Source organism: Coenobita brevimanus, chromosome 101 (genome assembly GCF_032717465.1).
Source record: "Coenobita brevimanus isolate Jiangsu-jjx chromosome 101, ASM3271746v2, whole genome shotgun sequence".
Taxonomy (NCBI): domain Eukaryota; kingdom Metazoa; phylum Arthropoda; class Malacostraca; order Decapoda; family Coenobitidae; genus Coenobita; species Coenobita brevimanus.
The window spans coordinates 16,889,139-16,908,853 of NC_137054.1; the positions used below are offsets into that span (position 1 = coordinate 16,889,139).

The window sequence follows — 19,715 nt, forward strand, 5'->3', positions numbered from 1 at the left end:
AGAGAGAGAGAGAGAGAGAGAGAGAGAGAGAGGAGGTACATGAAGTACGGCAAACAAAAATTTAACATACTTAGATTAAAACCTGAGTACAGTATTTAGTAAAGGAATGAGAGAGAGAGAGATAGAGATAGAGAGAGAGAGAGAGAGAACAAGCAAGGTGTGACTGAGTGAGGGTCGTTATGGTAGCTATTTGTTGGTACTGGGGCTAGGCTCAGGTGTGTGTGTGTGTGTGTGTGTGTGTGTGTGTGTGTTTCAGTAGTCTGTATGTCTTTTTATCTATCCATCAGTATCTATCAACTGTCATAAGCCTCATGTATTTGTTCCAACATTGTTTTCACTTACACACTTTTGACTCATATTTTTTTCCTCTCATCCCTATCTTTCTCCTCTCGGTGCTTCTTGGTTCCCCTCACCCCTTCTTCCCTTATTTACTTACTCCTTTGCGTCCCCATCTTCCTGTGTTCTGTATATTTCTCCTCATCGTTTTTCTCTCCATCTTCTTTCGAACATTTTTTGGCCCTCCTTTCGAAATTTCTCACTCTTCCTTTATTTTCCCCTGCACTCACTGTCTTCCTCACTCACACTGTTAATCTGTTCCTCCATTTTCCGTCTCCCCTCTCTTCTTGCTTCATTTTTCCCTCTCCTCTTCTCCCTACCCCTCATCTTTTTTCTCCTCTTCCATCTTCATCTCCCTTCCCCTTCCTTTTCCTTTCTCACAGTTCCTCCTCCCTCCCCCCCCGCTCTTCTCGTAGCGCTCACTTCCTCATATAACCTTGACAGCATCTTGTGAGGATAATTTTTCTTCTCAATCACAGCGGGTGGAGAGACTGAAGGAAAAACTCCATGTCCTTCGCTTATTTGTTTCCTTCATCTCCTTCGCGCTGTTGTCGAGCTTGGGGTATTATTAGCCATCATTTTCGCTCCTCCATTTATTATTGAGAAAAAGAATTAGGGTGATGATGATGATGATGATGATGGTGATGATGATGATGGTGATGATGATATTGGTACGTAAATTCAAGAATTTTGTTGTGTGAGAGATTATTATTAGAGTAAGAGATTTTTTTTTTACAGTTTCATTGCGTTACTGTAGGTGGTGAAAAATCTTTTAATAGGAAAGTGGAGTGAAAGTGTTCATAGTTACGTGGGTGATACACTAGGATATGCGACTTATTAAGGTAGTTATGCACACCGTCTAATACAATCGTGAATATTGGTTTATTCCAGAAACACACTGATTAACCTTGTCAGTCAGAGAACATAAATTTCTTTTATTCCCCCCCCCCCCTACAACTTGACTTATTTAGCTGTGGGGACCTTTTTCTCATTGGAGGGGTTTGATGGAAAAGGTTTTGTTCTCTTCACTGCGCCAGGATTCTCAAAGCAAAATGAAGTAGTCTAGAAGTACCGTAGCAAAAATACAGTATACATGACAGCCTCGAGCTGAAGGGGTTAAGTATCTACCATACAACCTCCCATCCATTATACTACATGCTTATCATATACACTACACTGCATCGCATACCATGAATTGCCCTGGGGACCACACATGCACACAAGACCTCGCTAAGCATATCAGATAATACACAACACAGTCTCCACCCTGTATCATATTTACACCGTATTGCGCCACTTTTGCAACATTTTCATCACAACATACCCTGCATATCATCACCACCACCACCACCACTACCACCACTACCAAAACCACCACACTTATCATCATCATCAGTCATCGTAATTTCACCTATTTGCAATCGAATAAGCAGAATACAGAGACAGGTTGGCAAAACAGTAGTAGGAATTACATGCTTCTGTTTCATCTACATACCTTTCATATACTGTATTCTTTGTATCGGTTCGCAGCAGGTAATACGCCACATTCACCAACCTGCACATCGTTACTCTCTCTCACACACACACACACACACACACACACACACACACACACACACACACACACACACACACACACACACACACACACACACACACACACACACACACACACACACACACACACACACACACACACACACACACACACACACACACACACACACACAGTTGCATCATCACCAGCCATCCGTCCCTCGTAAATATAGCAGGGTGCTTGACTAGGATGTGATCTCAGTTGTGTGCGAGGAAGGCGAGATGTGTGTGTGTGTGTGTGTGTGTGTGTGTGTGTGTGTGTGTGTTTAATATGGTTGGACAGGGGGGTACTGAGTAGGACATGGCAGGGCAGGGCAGCTTAGAGCAGGGTAGAGTTCAGCCATGGCAGGATACAAGGGATTGGACATAACAAAGCAGGGTAGGGCAGAGCAGGATGATTTTGAAAAAGGCAGGACATAGCAGAACAGAGGTCAAAAGAGAGTAGGGCAATGGAGGAAAGAGTAGAGCAAAAAGTGGTCGGACAGGACAGAGGAATGCATGACCAAGCAAGGCAGGGCAGAACAGGACAGGGTTGAGTACTTTAGGGCATAACTGGACACGGCAGGGCTGAACAGGTTAGGGGAGTGCGAGGCGAATGAGGGCAGAGAAAGCAGGATAGGAAGGACAGAGCAGGACTGGGTAGGGTAGGACAGAGCAGAGCAGGACAAGAGAGAACAGAGGAAGGCAAGATAGGATAGAGCAGGATATGTAGGGCAGAACACAGCAGGACAGGACAAACCAGGACAAGATAGAACAGAGCAGGGCAAGGTAAGACAGGGCAGGACAAGGTAGGACAGGACAGAGCAGGGCAAGGTAAGGAAGACAGAACAGGGCAAGGTAGGGCAGGACAAAGTAGGACAAGGTAGGCCAGGGCAGGAGAGAGGAGGCGATGGCGGGTAAGGGCAGTGGGCCAGGGATGCTGGGTGACAGGTTCCAATATCATGGGGGTTGATAACGCCTGCAGCATTATCCAGTTGTCAGGGTGTCGGCCTTATCAGACGGGGGTGGGGAGGCTGATAGACGTCCTGGCTCCCCCTCCCTACCTTCCCCTCTCCTTCTTTCCCTCCTTCCCTCCTCCTTTTTCCTCTGTACCTTCGCCCCGCCTCACTCCTGTCCTTCTCTTTCCCTCCCATCCGTTGCACCCCCTCACTACCTCTCAGATTACTCTCTCCTTTTCTCACACATTTTTCACCCTGTCTTGGTTCCTCTACCTCCGCTCATCATTACCCCTCAGTTTACTCTTTCTCTCCTCTGTCTCTCTCACACTTCCATTCCTTTGCTTTCTTTGCCCTTCTTTTTCTCCTCACTTTTCCCTACCCCCCCCCCTCTCACTTTCCCCGCCCCTCACGTTTCTTTTCCCATCCTCATTTTTCTTTCCTCACGTTTTTCTCTCTGTCTCCTCGCTATTTTCCTCCTTCCACACCTCTCACTTTCTTTCGTCTTCCTCACGTTACACGTCTCTCTTCCCTCTCTCGTGTTACTCCTTTCTCGCACCCCTCATGTTTTTTTTTATATTATTATTCTCTTGCTCCTGAATTTTCGTTCCTTTCCCTTACTCTTCACTTTTCTGTAAAGGAGAAGACACTGCGGCACATCTAATGGCTCAAGCGAGGCCTTTGATCATTGGGTAGTAAATATCTTTTCTGTTATAATAAGACAAGTACAACAAAACAAGATCAAAATTCGGTTCTTTTTGTAATTTGCAATGCATACTATGTCGGAAGAATATTACTATCTCTAGTACGGTGATGTGCTTTTGTTTGTTTTTAGTTTATCAGACTTCAACAGAACGATTTCTTTAGCTTAAGAAAGTCCCCAGATAGTGAAACGATTATTGGACTTGCTCTCCAGCCTCTCCAATTCGAATAGTCTCTTGTAAGCAGGTTAAATCCCTGTGGAGATAAGAAGAATTCAGGTAATATGACTTTATGGTGTAATATGCCAAATCAAGAGCGAAGTAAGAGGTACTCGAGTGCCCATAAGGTCAGAAAGTATCTATAAAGCTGAACTCACGCTTGGAGACAGCAGTAATAAGCAAAGACGTCGTGGTATGGAGTGGGTGAGAGAATTAAATACGAGTGCGAAACCTTAAATAAAGTCTTAGAATCACGAAGACACAGTTCCTTATTTCCTCTATCATCCCCTCACAGCTGCACCTACACCCGCCTGTCTGTGTACCCATAGTCTCCTCGCATCGTTCCTCATTTTCCCTTCCCCTCACTGTACCCTCTTTTTTTGCCTTCCCCTTACAAGACCCTTTATCTTTTACACTCCATCCGTCCTTTCCCTCGCTACACTGTTTCACCTCTCACACCCATTCAGTCCCTCACCTCTCCCTCATTCACTAGTTTTCCACCCCTTTCACCTCTCTCATTCATTCACTTCATTCTCGTACTTTGATTTCTCACCCATTCACTGCCTTCTTATCCCCATACCTCTCACTATTTTTCTCACTCTTCACACCTTCACCCTTAACCATTCCCCTCTCACCTCCCTCTCACCACTCACCCATTCACTCCTTTCGACCTCACTGTCCACACCTTATCCCTCTCACCCTTTCACCATTTTCAGACCTCACCCTCTCACTTCTCACCTCATCACCGTCATCTTCCACTCTCCTTACCATTGTCCCTGTTCCCCCTCCTTCCCCTCACGCTTCATCGCCTGCCCTTATCCTTCCAGCCACCCTTAGTTCATCCCTTCCTTCAACCTCACTCCCTCATATTCTCATACCTAAATCTTCCACCAGGGTTCCCTTTCCTCCTCTCATCGTCCAGTCCTCATGCTCTCCACCCGTCTTTCCTCTCTCCCCCTCATTTCACCCTTCATCTTTCACCCTCCTCCACCCTTCACCGTGTTTCCTCAGTCTCTCCCCTCACTTTCGCCCCTCATCTTGCAGCCCCTCACCCTCCACCCAGGTTCCCCCCCCCCCCACTCTTTCTCCTCTCTCTCACCCCTCATCTTCCACCCCTGCACCCCTTCCCCCTCTCCCGACACGCGCACAAAAAGTCCACTAATGACAGGGGCTAGACGACACCTCCCTCCCCCCCTCCCATCTCTCTCTCTCTCTCTCTCTCTCTCTCTCTCACACACACACACACACACACACACACACACACACACACACACACACACACACACACACACACACACACACACACACACACACACACACACACACACACACACACACATTCATTTTCAAACTTCCTTTCTTATTCTTTTTCATCAGATTTATTACTATTATTATTATTATTATTATTATTATTATCATCATTATTGACTCCTTTATGTTATGGTCTGCATCCCTTTGATCTAATGTAACGTGCAGTAAGGGACAAAACAATCTTCTAATTTTACCAATATACTAAATCCTACGAAATTCTTACATAGACCAAAACATGTCTCAGATGGTTCGACTTGAGATGTAAATTCCAGAACCTTAAGATGAGACTGTTTTCATGTATTGTACCATCATTTCGCTATTTGTTACTGTTCTCAAGCTGTCCCCTATCTTCTTCATTCTTATTTTAGGACTTTGATTTTGTTCACTTTCTTTTTTATGGAATTCTTCTTCACTCTCATTTATGGACTTTGATCATCTTCACTTTTATTATAGGACATTTATCTTTTTCAGTCTCATTTATCAGGTTTTTAGTCGTCTATATTTGTGTGTTTTCTCCTGTTTCATTAATTTCTTCACATTTTTTCCTTCCATTTCCATTTTCCTGTAATCACGTTTACCATGTCACACAAATTTCAGACTTCATGCACACATCACGCCAACGATAACCTTCCCCCCTTTCTCTCTCTCTCTCTCTCTCTCTCTCTCTCTCTCTCTCTCCGGCCACTCCAAGCCGCCTTCCTTCATGTATTCTTTCAGTTTCTTTCTCTACAATATCATACGCTTAGTCATCCTTTCCTGATAACTCATTTTTCTGACTGCCATGATTTTGTTTCTTTCCCTCGTTTCCCCTCTTGTTTCCTCGCTCTTATTCTTGTGATTGGGACCCTATTTTCGGCGGTTAAGGAAGCTCCCTAACGCCTCTTTCTCAGCGATTTATTTTTGGGCACGGCTGGCTACTATTGTTTTGCACGCTATATATGTTGAGTACAGAGATATTGGGATGATTTAGGAAACACAGACAGAAGAAGACGGCAGAGTGTAATAAGCACAATAAATCGCTAAGGAAGAGGTGTTAGGGAGCTTCTTTAACCGACGTGTTACAGGTCTAGATTCGCCTCCCGTTTTATTTTCTCCATTGTTTCTGGAGCCTCATTATCAGTTTACTTTAAGTGTTTTCCCTTTTCTTTAGTTTCGTCTATATTTCCTTTATTTACTGTATATTGTTTTTGTATTTCATCCCATTGTCTTGCAACATGGTCCTTGCACTTTGACGGCACATGCAGTCTGTTTCTCTTTTCCTTGTTATTAGTAATTGGTTTTTGCCTCGTAGACTTATTTATCGCCCTTTTTCTTTTATATCTTTTATCCCAACTTTCTGCATTTGCTCTTTAAAATTTCCTGCCCTCTCTTCTTGCTATTTTTTTCGTTTAGTCTTTCAAATTTACTCATGCCTACAGTTTCCATCATTTCCCTTTTCTCCTCTTCCTTGTCCCCTTCTTTTCCCCTGCACCCTTTCCTTTGCTTTCCTGTGTTCCCTTTCCATTATTTCTCCTACTTTCATTCCTCTCTTCCTGTTCCATCATTCCTCTTACCTTCTTACCTTCATCCCTTAAATCATTACCCTACCTGTTTTCCTTCCATCCCTTTCAATCATTCCTCTTACCTTCTTTCCTCTGTTCCCATTCCCTCTTTTTTTTTCCTCTTGCCGTTCCATCATTCCTCTTACCTTCTTCCCTTAAATCATTACCTTACCTTCTTTTCTTCCTTTCCTTTACATCATTCCTCCTGCCTTTTTTCCCCTTATTTCCTTTCTCTCCCCTCTCCCACTCCAATCTCCAGTGAACACCCCGGAGCTGTCACAACACCCCCGCGCTTGGTATAACCTGATGTGTTTTAGATGATACTCCCAACACCACTCTCACAACAAATGGAGAGAGAGAGAGAGAGAGAGAGAGAGAGAAGGGGGAACACATACATACATACATACACATACACACGGATACTTAAACATAAATACACACACACACACACACACACACACACACACACACACACACACACACACACACACACACTTAAATACAGTGACACAGAAATCGTGTGTTTGGGTTTGGATGCGTGTGAGAGTGAGTGAGTGTACGTGAATGAGTTGAAATGAGTAGTTGTGTGAAGTATGGGATGGTCTGAGAGCGATTTACGAGGGAATGAGTACCATGAAGTGTATGAATTGTGTGTGTGTGTGTGTGTGTGTGTGTGTGTGTGTGTGTGTGTGTGAGAGAGAGAGAGAGAGAGAGAGAGAGAGAGAGAGAGAATGTGTGCGGTCTCGTGCAAAAATATGGGTAATCGAGTGAATGGTTAGTTACTTAAGGTGGTTCGGATTATAACGTAGTGAGCGTAACACCTGTCATTAATCACTGTGCATCGTGTGGGCTTGATGGCTGTCACACCTGCCACTCTACCTGTCACTCAGACCCACTCCACTCTACTCACCCCACTCCACCCCACTCACCCCACTCCACTTCACTCAGTCCACAGTCGCAGTAGTTGTGTCAAGAACCATTTCGCTGCTTTGAACTCAGTTGGGTGTTATATTGAGGCTATATACTGTATTATATATAAGGAGTTTGCATTGTACGAGTAAAATATAAAAAAGGGATGAGGAAGATATGGGATTGCTGTATTATGTCCAGGGAGGTATGAAGAATGGAAACTATTGTGTGTTGTAGAGTTAAGAGGTTTAGGATGGTGGGAATGTGACTAGAATATATTGTCTATAGAACTGTAAGGTCGGGAGGGGAAAGGGAATGAGAGAAAGGAGGAAAGGTGAAGGGGAGTGGGATGGATATGGTATCGTTGGGAAGGAAGGGTAAAGGAAGAATTGGAAGAGTATGGTGAAGTTGGGTGGGGAAGGTAAAGGGAAGAGGGAGGAAGAGAGAGAAAGGATGGAGGACAGAGGGAATGGGAGGATAAATGGGACTGCTGGGCGGTAATAGTGAGAGAGCCAGTATAATAAGGAGCTAAAGAGTTGGAAAAAATGACTCTAGAATGCAGAAGATTGAAACAAAGAACAAGGAAAATGGCAGATGTTAGCTTTTAAGAGAGTGAGCGAGTCGTGAGAAAGGATTAAGGAAGAGGACCGCGTTTTCAAAAGAGATTGTGGGGACGAATAGAGAATTAGCGGTGGAATATGTAGGAAAAACTGAAACTGAGTAAGTGGAGAAAAACTAAAGTAGATAATCTGAGAGCACAGCAATGCCGCTGTCTGACTTTTGACCTGGACTCGTGACCTTGACTTTTGGTCGACATATACCAAAGTTAAATCGTTTCTTCCCGTCCCCTCACACAATGCAAGTGCGAACTGTGATCTAAATCGGATCAGGCCGTCTTGAGCTAACGCCACACCCAGAGCCATTAAGCTTGACCCATGCATTAGATAGATTTGCACCAAAATCAAATCACCCACACGCAGTGTATCTGCCAGTTTTGATTCTTATCTGATCAGGCATTCACGAGATAACGCCTCATTCTGAACTTTGACCTAGATCTGTGACCTCGAAGGTTTGAGTGATCTGCACCAAAATTGAATCACTACATCCCAGATCTCCCACACACAGCGTTTGTGCCAATTTTTATCCGTATCGGATCAGACATTGATAGGGTATTTTGTTAACATAAATACGATACAGTACATACAATGAACCAGGAGTTGTTAGTCATCAGAAGAGAATACAAGGGGGATTTGAAAGGTGGAAAGCAAAGGAAGAAGTCAAGGAAAACGATTGTTTCCAGTAAGAGAATTCGGCAGGGAGGAGGAATGTAGGAAGGAGGTAGATTTTCAAAGAAGTAACACAAGAGAGCAAACAAGACGAAGGAAAATGGTAAATAATAGTGAATGTGAAAGAGACCTAGGTTTGAGGGGTTCGGATAGGGGGGATGTAAGAAGAAAGAGCATATTTACATAGAAGATTTGAGTGAACCAAAGATTAGTATGCGGAAGAGGGTGGGGCAGAGTAAACGCTAAATCCCAGACAGAAAGAATGTGAAGAAAGATGCTGAGGCAGTGAGAAGAAATTTGGGACAGCCACAAGGACTTCTGAAGGGGGAGCAAGCGGTTTGGGAGGGGTGGAGGATTTTCAAAGGCGATGGAGGTGAATTATGATTTAGCAGAAGTGAAATACATGAGGAAGATAGGACCTAAGAGCAAAGAAAAGGGAAGATGACAGATACGAGTGTGTAGGAAAAGAATTGATGTTGTGGGCAGTGAGGGGTAAAGAATTTGAAGGAGGCTGCAAATTTTCAAAGATGAGGATGAACGAGGAATCAGTCAGAAGAAGAGGGAGAGACAAAATGGGTGATAAAAAAGATCGAAGAGAAAGACGCGAGGAACGAGATGAGTTTGATTAAAGTTGTGAGAAGGAACTTAGGAGTGGGGGAACAGAATTTCAAAGAAGGTGAAGATGAACGAGGAATTAGTCAGCGGAAGGAGGGCGAGAGACAGTGAACGATAAAAACAAAAACGCCGAAGAAGATGCAGAGAACGAGATGATTTTGGCTAAGTTTTTGGGAAAGGATTTATAAGATGGGGATGAACTACGAATTACTCAGTGGAAGGGGGGTTAGACAAAGTGAACGATAAAAACACCAGACGAGAAGAGGAAAGAAGAGGAGGAGGAGAATGTGAAGGGATGCCGTGTGGAGGAAGAAGCCAAGGGATGCTGTGTTGTTGGGCGATAAGAAATCAGGAGCAAGAAGAAGCTAGAGGTGAGAGAGCGTGCAATGGCGGGTGACGGGTGATGGAGATGACAACCCCCTTCACCTCTAATAGCCGGCAGCGGAAGCACAAATTAGAAGTGTTCACAGGGCAGTTATATTTACCCTCGTTTTCCGTAATATATTCGTATACTAACTCCTGCTGAACATCTACCGACATTTATATTTGTGTACTAACTGTGGTCTAATATCTAGTGACGTTTAGTGTTATATGTGGATACTAACTTTATTCGTGTGTCTGCTGAAAGTGTCGCCTCCTAGTTTGTATTTCACCGACATGAAAATGTGTGATCACACACACACACACACACACACACACACACACACACACACACACACACACACATTTCTTCATAAGCACTTGTCTCTCATTTTATATGCGACGCCTTAGGAATTTAACATGTTTTATTCTCTGTTGACACTTCTGTATCTAAATTATTATGGCAAGGAAGGCTGTGGTAACAACTAACCTCACGTCCTTCCAAAGATTATGTTCTTTACTCATACACACACTGTTTGCGAGATGAAAGAGAGAAAAACAAAGCTGGTGGGGATAGTAGAGACAAACGAGATGATAGTGCATAGATAAGATGTGATAAGAGAAAGAGAGAAAAACAGAGAGAATATGAACCTGTCTTACTGCACGCTTTCTATGGAAAGGATAGAGAGAGAGCCAAGCAGACGAAGATGGGAGATACAGAGATGAAGGTGGCAATGGTGATGCGACTTGAACTTTATTTTAGTGATCCTCGTTGTATTTTGTTATTTTTTATTGTTTATTATTTCACTTTGTCCACGAAGAACACACTCCCCTCACATATTTTATTTACTTTAACTGATTTTTATTTATTCATGCACTCATATTTATTGATTGTTTATATTTTGTCTTTATTTTTTCGTTTTTGTGGGGTTGTATCCGTACCAAGAACACACTCCTCACCAGCCACGCACCCACTCACCCATACGAGGCGGCCTTCCATCATAGAGCGATCCTTTAGCCGGTGGTGGTAGTGGTGTCCGGGTGTGTCTTGGTGTGGCATTAGCACACCCGGCGTCAGGCACCATTACCACCATCACCACACCGTGCCACACTAATGCTCCACACACCTCCCTCTTCTCTCTCCCTCCACCCTCCTCGCCTTGCTCCTTCCACCCTCCCTCTTCTCTCTCCCTCCCCCATGCCCCCAGTACCCTCTCCACCCTCTGTATGCCAGATTAGTCTTCTCTCTCCACCTTCCATTGCCTTCTTTATTTACCGGTACCTTTAGTTTCCATTGCCTCTACATTCTTTTCTTATACCCCTTCCTTTCCACTCGCTCCCATCCATACACTTACACTTCTTTCTGTACCGTGCCCTCCTTTCTACAGTTCAGCCTCCCTTTCTCCACTCTCTCCCTTTCATCCACTCTTCTCCCCTTTTTTCCCTCCTTCTTTTCTTCACTTTCTGACATCCATTTTTCTTGCTCATTTCCCACCATTTATCCCCGCTTCTCTCATCTCTACTTTCTTCCATCCCTTATCTCCATTCCTCCATTCTTTATTCTTCTCTCTTCCCAGCCTCCCCTCTCCACTCTGCATCCCTCCATCCCTTCTTCGTCACTGTCTTTCTCCACGTCTTTCCACCCTCTCAACCCACTATCCCCTCTCCATTTTCTTTATTTGCATCCTTTCTCAACCTTCCCCATCTTGTATCACCCTTTTTCTCTCAAGACGATTTTATTCAGTTTAGAGGGATTTCTCGAACTAGTGGGGATTAGATACAGCATTCCTTTACCCCCTTAAATTACTGACGAATTCTCCAAACCGGAATGAAATCGTTTGACAGTAAAAAGAATAAACTAAATAAGGCATCATGGTAGAGAAGGGTTTAGTTACTGATTTCTTTTCACATTGTTATCCTCTTTCCCGTTCTTTTCATTTTCTTCTTCCTGCAGTTATCCATCTTTTCCCAATTTATTACCCTTCTTGCTACGTTCCCTTCACCCTCATATGATCCTCCCTGCATCCCATTATTACCTTCTGTAGTTTATTCTCCAGTCTTCCTTTCGTCCTTGCTTCTCTCTCTCTCTCTCTCTCTCTCTCTCTCTCTCTCTCTCTCTTCTCCAACCTTTCTTCTCATTTTTTTGCCTCATTTATTTTTCTTTCCATTCTTCCTCTCACCATTCTCCTTTCTCCCTTACCTGCCCTTTTTCTTCCTTGTCTTAGTCCTTTTTTTTTTTTTTTTTTTTCTAGTTTGGTCACGCCCTTCTAAAGGAGCTGCATTAGTGTGAGCCAGCCCGTTTACTGCAGTTATCCTCTTTTCATGTGTTTCATCTTCTCGTACCTCCCTTCAATTCAATTCCTTCCTTCCTTCCTTCTTTCGTGACGTCTCTCTCCCTCCCTTTCCTTCCTTCTTTCCTCCCTTCTCTCCTTCCGGCTGGCACCATAGTGGAAGATATAAGAGATTGGGATTTCTCCTTGTACGTCATAACTGTCTAGGCGTCACCTTACAGTCGTGCCCTTCCATTCCCTTCCCTTCTTCCCTTTCCCCCCTTCCCCTCCCTTTCCTCTTCTTTCCTTCCCCCTCCATTCCCTTACCCTCGTCATCCTCGCTACCATATTTCACAGTTCTTGTCATATCCTTTAAATACACCTTTTTCATCCACATTCCCAACTTCTTTATACATTTTTCGCGTCACGGTTTTCTCTCCTGGGTTCCAAAGTTTTTCATTCTGTGTCACCTTCATTTCAAGCCAGCCATCCCCCTTTTTTTCGTCACACTTATTATTGATTTTTTTTCATTCGCACTTTTCTTTGTTTCAAAGATTTTCAAATACTGTTCTTCGTATTTCGATACTATTTCTTCCCTCTCATTAGTGACCCTTACGTGCGTCATAAAACACTAGGTAAATGAGAGCAATACGAGTTTTTATTTTTTAGATCCGTCTTTCCACTTATTGTATCAGTTTTTCTCTCTTCAATCGCCGTTTTAACCTAACTTTTCATTAACGGGTTTCGATCTGTATTCCAAAGTATTTTTTAGTTTTTGTTCCCTATATTTTGAACTCCCTTTCCCTCTTCATTGTCGTCCTTATCATAGATTTTCCTTCTTATAGATTTACTCGTAGTTGCATCTTTTTTCATTTTGTATTCACCATTTTTTTCCTCCTTTTCTTTTCAATCACGATTTTTTTGTCTAATATTATTTCTTTTTTTTTTCTTTCTTTTTGTGCTTCCTGTATTTCGACTTTCCCCCTCCATTCCTTCCCTCGTTTTATCCTCCACTTAAAAAAAGAAAATCTTGCTTTACTTCCATCTTTCCCCTTCATGTCACCTCCCATGCATAAATATATCCTCATCTTCTTATAGCCCCCTCCATTATTACCTCGCTTCTCAATCTTCAGTTCCTGATTTTCGATTGTCTTTACTAGTTAATTCTCTCTCTCTCTCTCTCTCTCTCTCTCTCATATTTTTTCTCTTTCAGTTATTATTAGTGTTTTTACAAGAAGGGCGGTGTTTATATGGGGCACGGAGAGTGTTTGAACATGAGGTAATTATATGTTTTTCTTTTTCTGAACGAGGGAAAAAGCTACACGTTCCTCTGCTGTGAGTAAAGAGATTGCGTATTTTCACACACACACACACACACACACACACACACACACACACACACACACACACACACACACACACACACACACACGGAGGGAAAGGGGGAGGTGTCTTGTGGAAATGCCAATAGGATGAGAGTTTAATAAGGAAATGAGGTCAGCAATGAAGGAAAAAAGCAAATGCATAGTGAGTGGCGTGACTATGGCAGCTTGTTTCTTCGGATGGCGTGATTCGGGGGGAGGGACATTGGGAAGTGACAGGGCGTGGCAGGAAATGACACAGATGGTAATTGGAGGAGATGAAAGACAGTGAGGAAGTGATGAGGAATGTTTGATGAAAGGATGGGAAAAAAAAAAGCATAAATTGCAAGTGTTTAATTGACGTATTCTTTGTTCTCTCTTAGTGTACTTTTTCATCGGACACTGCTCTGACCTCTCATTTATTTTTCATATAGGTTGAGGTTGGGATTGTCTTCGAAATTGTATACTGTGTGTTCCTATTGTAAGATTTTAGTGGTGTGTATATATATATATATATATATATATATATATATATATATATATATATATATATATATGGTGTAAATATATATACAGATCTGTCTGTCTATCTATCTATCTATCTATACACACACACACACACACACAAACACACACACACACACACACACACACACACACACACACACACACACACACACACACACACACACACACACACACACACACACACACACACAAAATGGTTAACGTCTTCACTGCGTGAAGTCTCTTGAGACAATTATTGAAGTGGTAAACCGTGGTGAGAATAAAGTAAAATAACTTCATACACAGTACATAGTGAAAGGAAAAAAATGTGACACTGTAGAAAACACTAACGTAGAATAATAGTATGAGAGGGATAAGTAGAAAGAAAAGATCAAAATAAGAAAATGTGTAGAGAAGGTGAAGAGTAAAGAGCCATCAAGCCAAGAGGGAATCCATCATGGGGGTCCATCACAGCTAGCCACATCCACTCCTAGCCTCCATCCATCATCGTCCTCTCTTCCTCCCTCGTTTCTTCCTCACATCCACTCCTAGCCTCCATCCATCATCATCCTTTTTGACCAACATCTTTTGTCTTTTTCTCACTCCTTTCATCGTCCTTCTTTCCCTATCCCTTCAGTGTTCATCCTCCTCTTTCGTCTTCTCTTCCTTCCTTTTTTCCTCTCCTCCTCCTCCTCCGTTCTTTCTTTCACCCAGGATCCACTCCTATCTTTCATCCATTACCATCATCCTGTCTGAACTGTATTTTTTCCTTCTTGGCTTTTTTTTCTTTCGTCAGTCCATCTCTTTATTCTTCTTAAGCTTCTCTCTTTCCTTTCTTCTTCCTGCCTTCCTAATCCTCTCTCTATCCATCATCGTCTGTCCTTCGTCTTCATAGTGCGGCCTTCCCTCTGTTCTTGCTCCTGTTCTTCCTGTTCTTCATCCTTCCGTCCCTACTCAGTGCTTCTTCTCCTTTGCCTGCTTTCACATTCTCTCTCCGTGTCCATATACTCCTTTATCTGTTCTTTCTTCATCCTCCTGCTTTCCCTTGTGTCCTTTCTTCCTCTTATTATCCTTCTCTTCCTCCTCTTCTGCTATTAACCTCTGTCTTCTTCCTCTTCCTGCTCTTCATGTCCCTCTATCATTCATCATGTTCATCTCTCACCTTCCTCTTTCTCTCTCTGTTTCTTCTTCCTCCATTCATTGTCTCTCCCGTTTTTCTTCTTCTTTCCCACTGTATACTTCCACTTTCTCCCTGCCCCTTTTAACTTCCACTTTCTCTCTGTCCCTTTTAGCTTCCACTTTCTCCCTGCCTCTTTCTCTCTGCCCCTTTCTCCCTTCCCCTTTCTCCCTTCCCCTTTCTCCCTTCCCCTTTCTCCCAGCCCCTTTAACTCCTTGCCTCTTCAACTCCCTGCCACTTTAACACCTTGCCCCTTTAACTCCCTGCCCCTTTCTCCGTACCTCTTTCTACCCCTTTTAACTTCCAGCCTTTCTTTTCCATCTTCCTCCGTTAACCCTCATTCTCTCCTTCCCACCTCTTCTTTTCTTCCCATCTTTTTTTTCTCCTTTCCCTCTATTCCTCCCTCCTAAATTTTTTGACGGTAACTAATATGCAATAATAAAAACATCCTTGGATTGAAGGGGTTATCATTTTTTTATTTTTCTCCTTATATGTTCTTCATTTATTGTTTTTCACTTTTTCTTGTTTTCGCTTTACTTCTCACTCCTCAAGCATCCTCATTTCCGTCACTAATGATCTGATTTCCTTTATTATTATTATTATTATTATTATTATTACTTTATTATATAGGGTGCTTGGTAGGAAAAAAGATGTAATGAAGAAGGTTCAGAGGTTGAAACAGAAAACAGACCAAGTAAAGTTTCTTCCCGTTTTCTACATCCCCCCCCCCTCTGTTAACTACTTACTACATACTACTCACACTTCCTCTCCTTGTCCCCTTCCCTCCCCCCCTCCCACCCCGTCTTCTCCTACAGTGCCACATAAACCCCGTGGGAACTCGCTCTCACACCAGCAATGAGAGAGAGAGAGAGAGAGAGAGAGAACTTCAGAATGTGTCTATCTCTAAACACGTGTGCAATAATAGAACACACCAAGATTGATAACACACCTCCAGAAAATAGATATATGTGTAAGGCCGCTTGGGGACCAGAGTTGGAGATGGGGAGGCTGTGTGTATATTTATGAGGGAAGGAGAGATAGGGATGGGGTGTGAGGGATGAGGCATGGAGATTGGCTCGGAGGGATGAGAGGTATTAATATTATTTTACTGTTATAGTCATCGTGGCATTATTATTATTATTATTATTATTATTATTATTATTATTATTTTACTATTGTCATCGTGGCATTATAATTATTATTATTATTATTTTATCGTTTTTTTTTTGTGGTGGGGATGTTGGTTAAACATCATCATCATCATCATCATCATCATTACTAATATTGGAGAACTGGATGTAAGATGATTTTTACTTGGGCATACATATGGCTGTTAAATACTAGTTTCGTATAGCCTAATGTGCAATCCTTGTAACTCAACATCCAGTTCAAGTGCCACTCAGTCAGCATAACTCACTTGTGTTTGGGGCCACTCAGAGAAGATTGTCATGCTGCTCCAAGGGTTTTTCTGCTGTTGTATTTTGCTTGTATTTTCGTATTTCCTCCTCATTTACTTGGGCATGAGATTTAAGACGGATTTATACTCAACTTTTCTTATTGATTCTTTTGCCTCATGTGTTCTATAATTCTTGACATTTACCATAATTTTTAAATTGATTTCGTGACGTATATTCCATTGTTCTTTCTTTTCTTCTGCATTAATGGTATATTTTGGGTAGCTGTTTTATTTGCTGCATTTAGGTTGTCTGCATATATTGTTTGTACTGAGTGTTTTTATGTTGTTGTTGTTGGTGTGTGTGTGTGTGTGTGTGTGTGTGTGTGTGTTTTAAATATATATTTTTTATGTGCTAAGCCAGTTTTTTTTGTCAACAGGTAGAGGACATGGAGAGAGCAGCTGGGGACGGCGTGGTGGAGTTCAACGAGATGGACGAAGACTGGTGCGTTGATGATTGTAGTTGTGGTAGTAATGGTAGTTCTGTTAGTGGTAGTATTTGTAGTAGTTATATTGGTGGTGGTAGTTGTGGTAGCTGTTAGTGGCGGTATACTACTAATTTTGGTTATGGTAATGGTTGCTATGGTTGTTATTGTCGTAGTTGTGGTGGTGGAGGTTGGTTTGGTAGCTGTGGTGGTATTTATAGTTGTGATTGTAAGGTTGAACGGCACGAGTAGTAGCAGTGGCGATGATGATAGTAGACTAGCTGTAGTTTTGGAAGTAAAGATGAAAGGAGTAGCTTTATTAACTATGGTAGTTGTACTTTTACGTGGTTAAAGAAACAAAGGAAAGAGATTGTGTAAGTATCACAGTAAAAAATATGCAAGTAGTGGTAGTAATAGTAGTGTTTATTTTGGAAGTGAGGGTTTACGATGAAGCTGAAGGTACTATCGTAGATACAGAAACAATTGAAGTACTAGTAAAGGATTGTAAAGGATAATCTTGTGCCTTGAAGTGTTGCGTTCATTGTTATTCACTAGTACAAACTGTAGCTGTTGTGACTAAGTAATCCGTAGTACTAGGTCAAGATTGTCTTGCAGTTACTTTTAGTTCTGATTATATAGACCTTAACCCCTTCAGTACCATGATGTCTTATATGTTAGTCCCTGCCAAATGTCATTATAAAGCTTTAGAAAAACCTCTGGTAATGAAAAGGTGGCTAGACAGGCACCATTAACCCCATCATTACCAGATATATTATTGCATTATACCACATCCTTTCATTCAGCATAGAAGACACGCTTGGTAATGGAGAGGTAAGAGTATATGCATTTACTTATTCAACATGTATTTCCTCCAACAGATTCGAGATGTCAAGGAAGGAGGCGATTTCGACTTGGGTTTGGACGAGAGTGGTCTAATGTGGATGTGTTTAGGGACAGGAGGAAAGCTAAGAGTGGGAGGTTGAGAGGGAGAGTGGCATTAGAGAGAGGGGTGGAGGAAAGGGCAGAGGACGAGGGATAAGTGGGAGAGAAGACTGGAGAAGAGGAAGAGAAGAGAAGAAAAGAGAGTGGTTAGTCAGTGTAGAGAGGGGGGAAACAAAGGAAACGAGGATTGGTGAATGGGGGGAAATGGGTAGATGTAAAGAGGAAGAGTGGGGAAGAGAACTGAGAGTCACTACGCAGAGGAGAAAAGTGGGCAAGAACTGAAAAGGGAGGGTTAAGGGAGTAGGTGAAAAGGAAGAATACCTTACAGATAAAGGTGGTGGTGTATGTAGAGTGGATGTGGAAAGGTGACGGAATCTGTAGAGAGAGGGTTTCATGAGGGAAATCTAGAGAGACCATGGAAGCACGGTATACGGTAAGAATTGATTCGTCGGAGAAAGTGGATGTTGAAATGGTCACGGACTTTGGAAAATAGAAGAGAGAGCCGTAAAAGAAACGATACGAGTATATGATAAAGAGGTGATGACATAGAGAAATTGGGTGTACTAAACATGAAGAAATCTATAGGAAAGAAAAACTTAAAAGTGTTTCTGATTTGCAATTAGTGATAATGAGAAGCGATTAGTGGGAAAAGCAGATCTTGGTGTATAATTGACGCATTGGTAATACGAAGTGCAGGAAGTGGGAAAACGTTGATAAGTAGCACTGCAGACGAAAACTAATTAAATAAAATAACTATAGTAAAGTTGAAACAGTAGTCATAACATCAGTTGCTGGTGATATTAATGTTGATGCCACTGAACAAAGACAATAATAGCATTCTTAAGACAGTTTCAGTCCAATTTTAATTATGGTAAACTATTATTTGGCCTTTAATCACTGAATGTCAAGCTGAAATATAATGGTTTTCAGTTCTCCATATATATATATTGATGTTACTCAGACATCGATATCACCCAGCAGCATTACGCAACCCTTTCTCTGCGATGATGTCTTTTTTTTTTATATTTTGCTACCTTTAGATGGTTTTATTCAGCATAGGGAAGACTTCTAACTGCAAGGGTTAGATTAGCCTTCATTAACCTCCTTTCAGCTACGAGGAGCCTTCCTCAAGTGTAGTAAAATCTTAAGTAGGTAGCAAGAAAAATACCAAGAAAAAGGTGTCATTGTATAGGAAGGATTAATTAGCTTCCCTTCCTCACGTGCAGCAAGTATCCCCACATTACATATTGTACTGTACTCACTATCACTCAAAACTTAGCACTTCCACTTGTCATTGTACTCAACTCACCTTCAGTCTGTCCTCAGCACTTTCACTTGTACGGTGCTCACCCTTCTTTTGTACGGTACTTATTCTCATTTTGTCCAGCTCTTCTACTTATCCTCGAACTGTACACATATCAGTCTTTCCTAAACACTTCTATTATCTCAGTACTGTCGCTTATCTACCTTACCCTTAATCTTTATTTAATGCTCTTCCACTCATCTTCCATCTGTACTCCATCACTCTTACTAAACTGATCCATTTATCTTTACTGTGTCCCCATTCTCAGCCTTCATTCTGTATTTTCGTTCATCTCTGTGCCCCAGTAATGTTTTTCACTTGTCTCTGCAGCTGTTTGTGACACCGATGTAACCGCATCTTGTTTATCTTCAGTAACTATAAGGACATACTGGAACTACACCTGATTTTTCACCCATAGCTTTCTACTTGTCATCGTCTCTCTCTCTCTCTCTCTCTCTCTCTCTCTCT

The 19,715-nt window shown here is 42.2% G+C and overlaps 1 protein-coding gene across 1 annotated transcript in view; it reads left to right on the plus strand.

The window, feature by feature from the left end:
• The window catches only part of LOC145414836 (ubiquitin carboxyl-terminal hydrolase 48-like), a 137,350-nt gene extending 118,307 nt beyond the window's left edge, over positions 1-19,043 (plus strand). Inside the window, exons 22-23 of the mRNA XM_080284255.1 lie at positions 16,958-17,022; positions 17,881-19,043. Of these exons, the coding sequence (XP_080140381.1) occupies positions 16,958-17,022; position 17,881 (66 nt within the window). The 3' untranslated portion in view covers positions 17,882-19,043. The remainder of the gene's footprint in view (positions 1-16,957; positions 17,023-17,880) is intronic.
• The last annotated feature ends 672 nt before the right edge of the window (positions 19,044-19,715 follow it).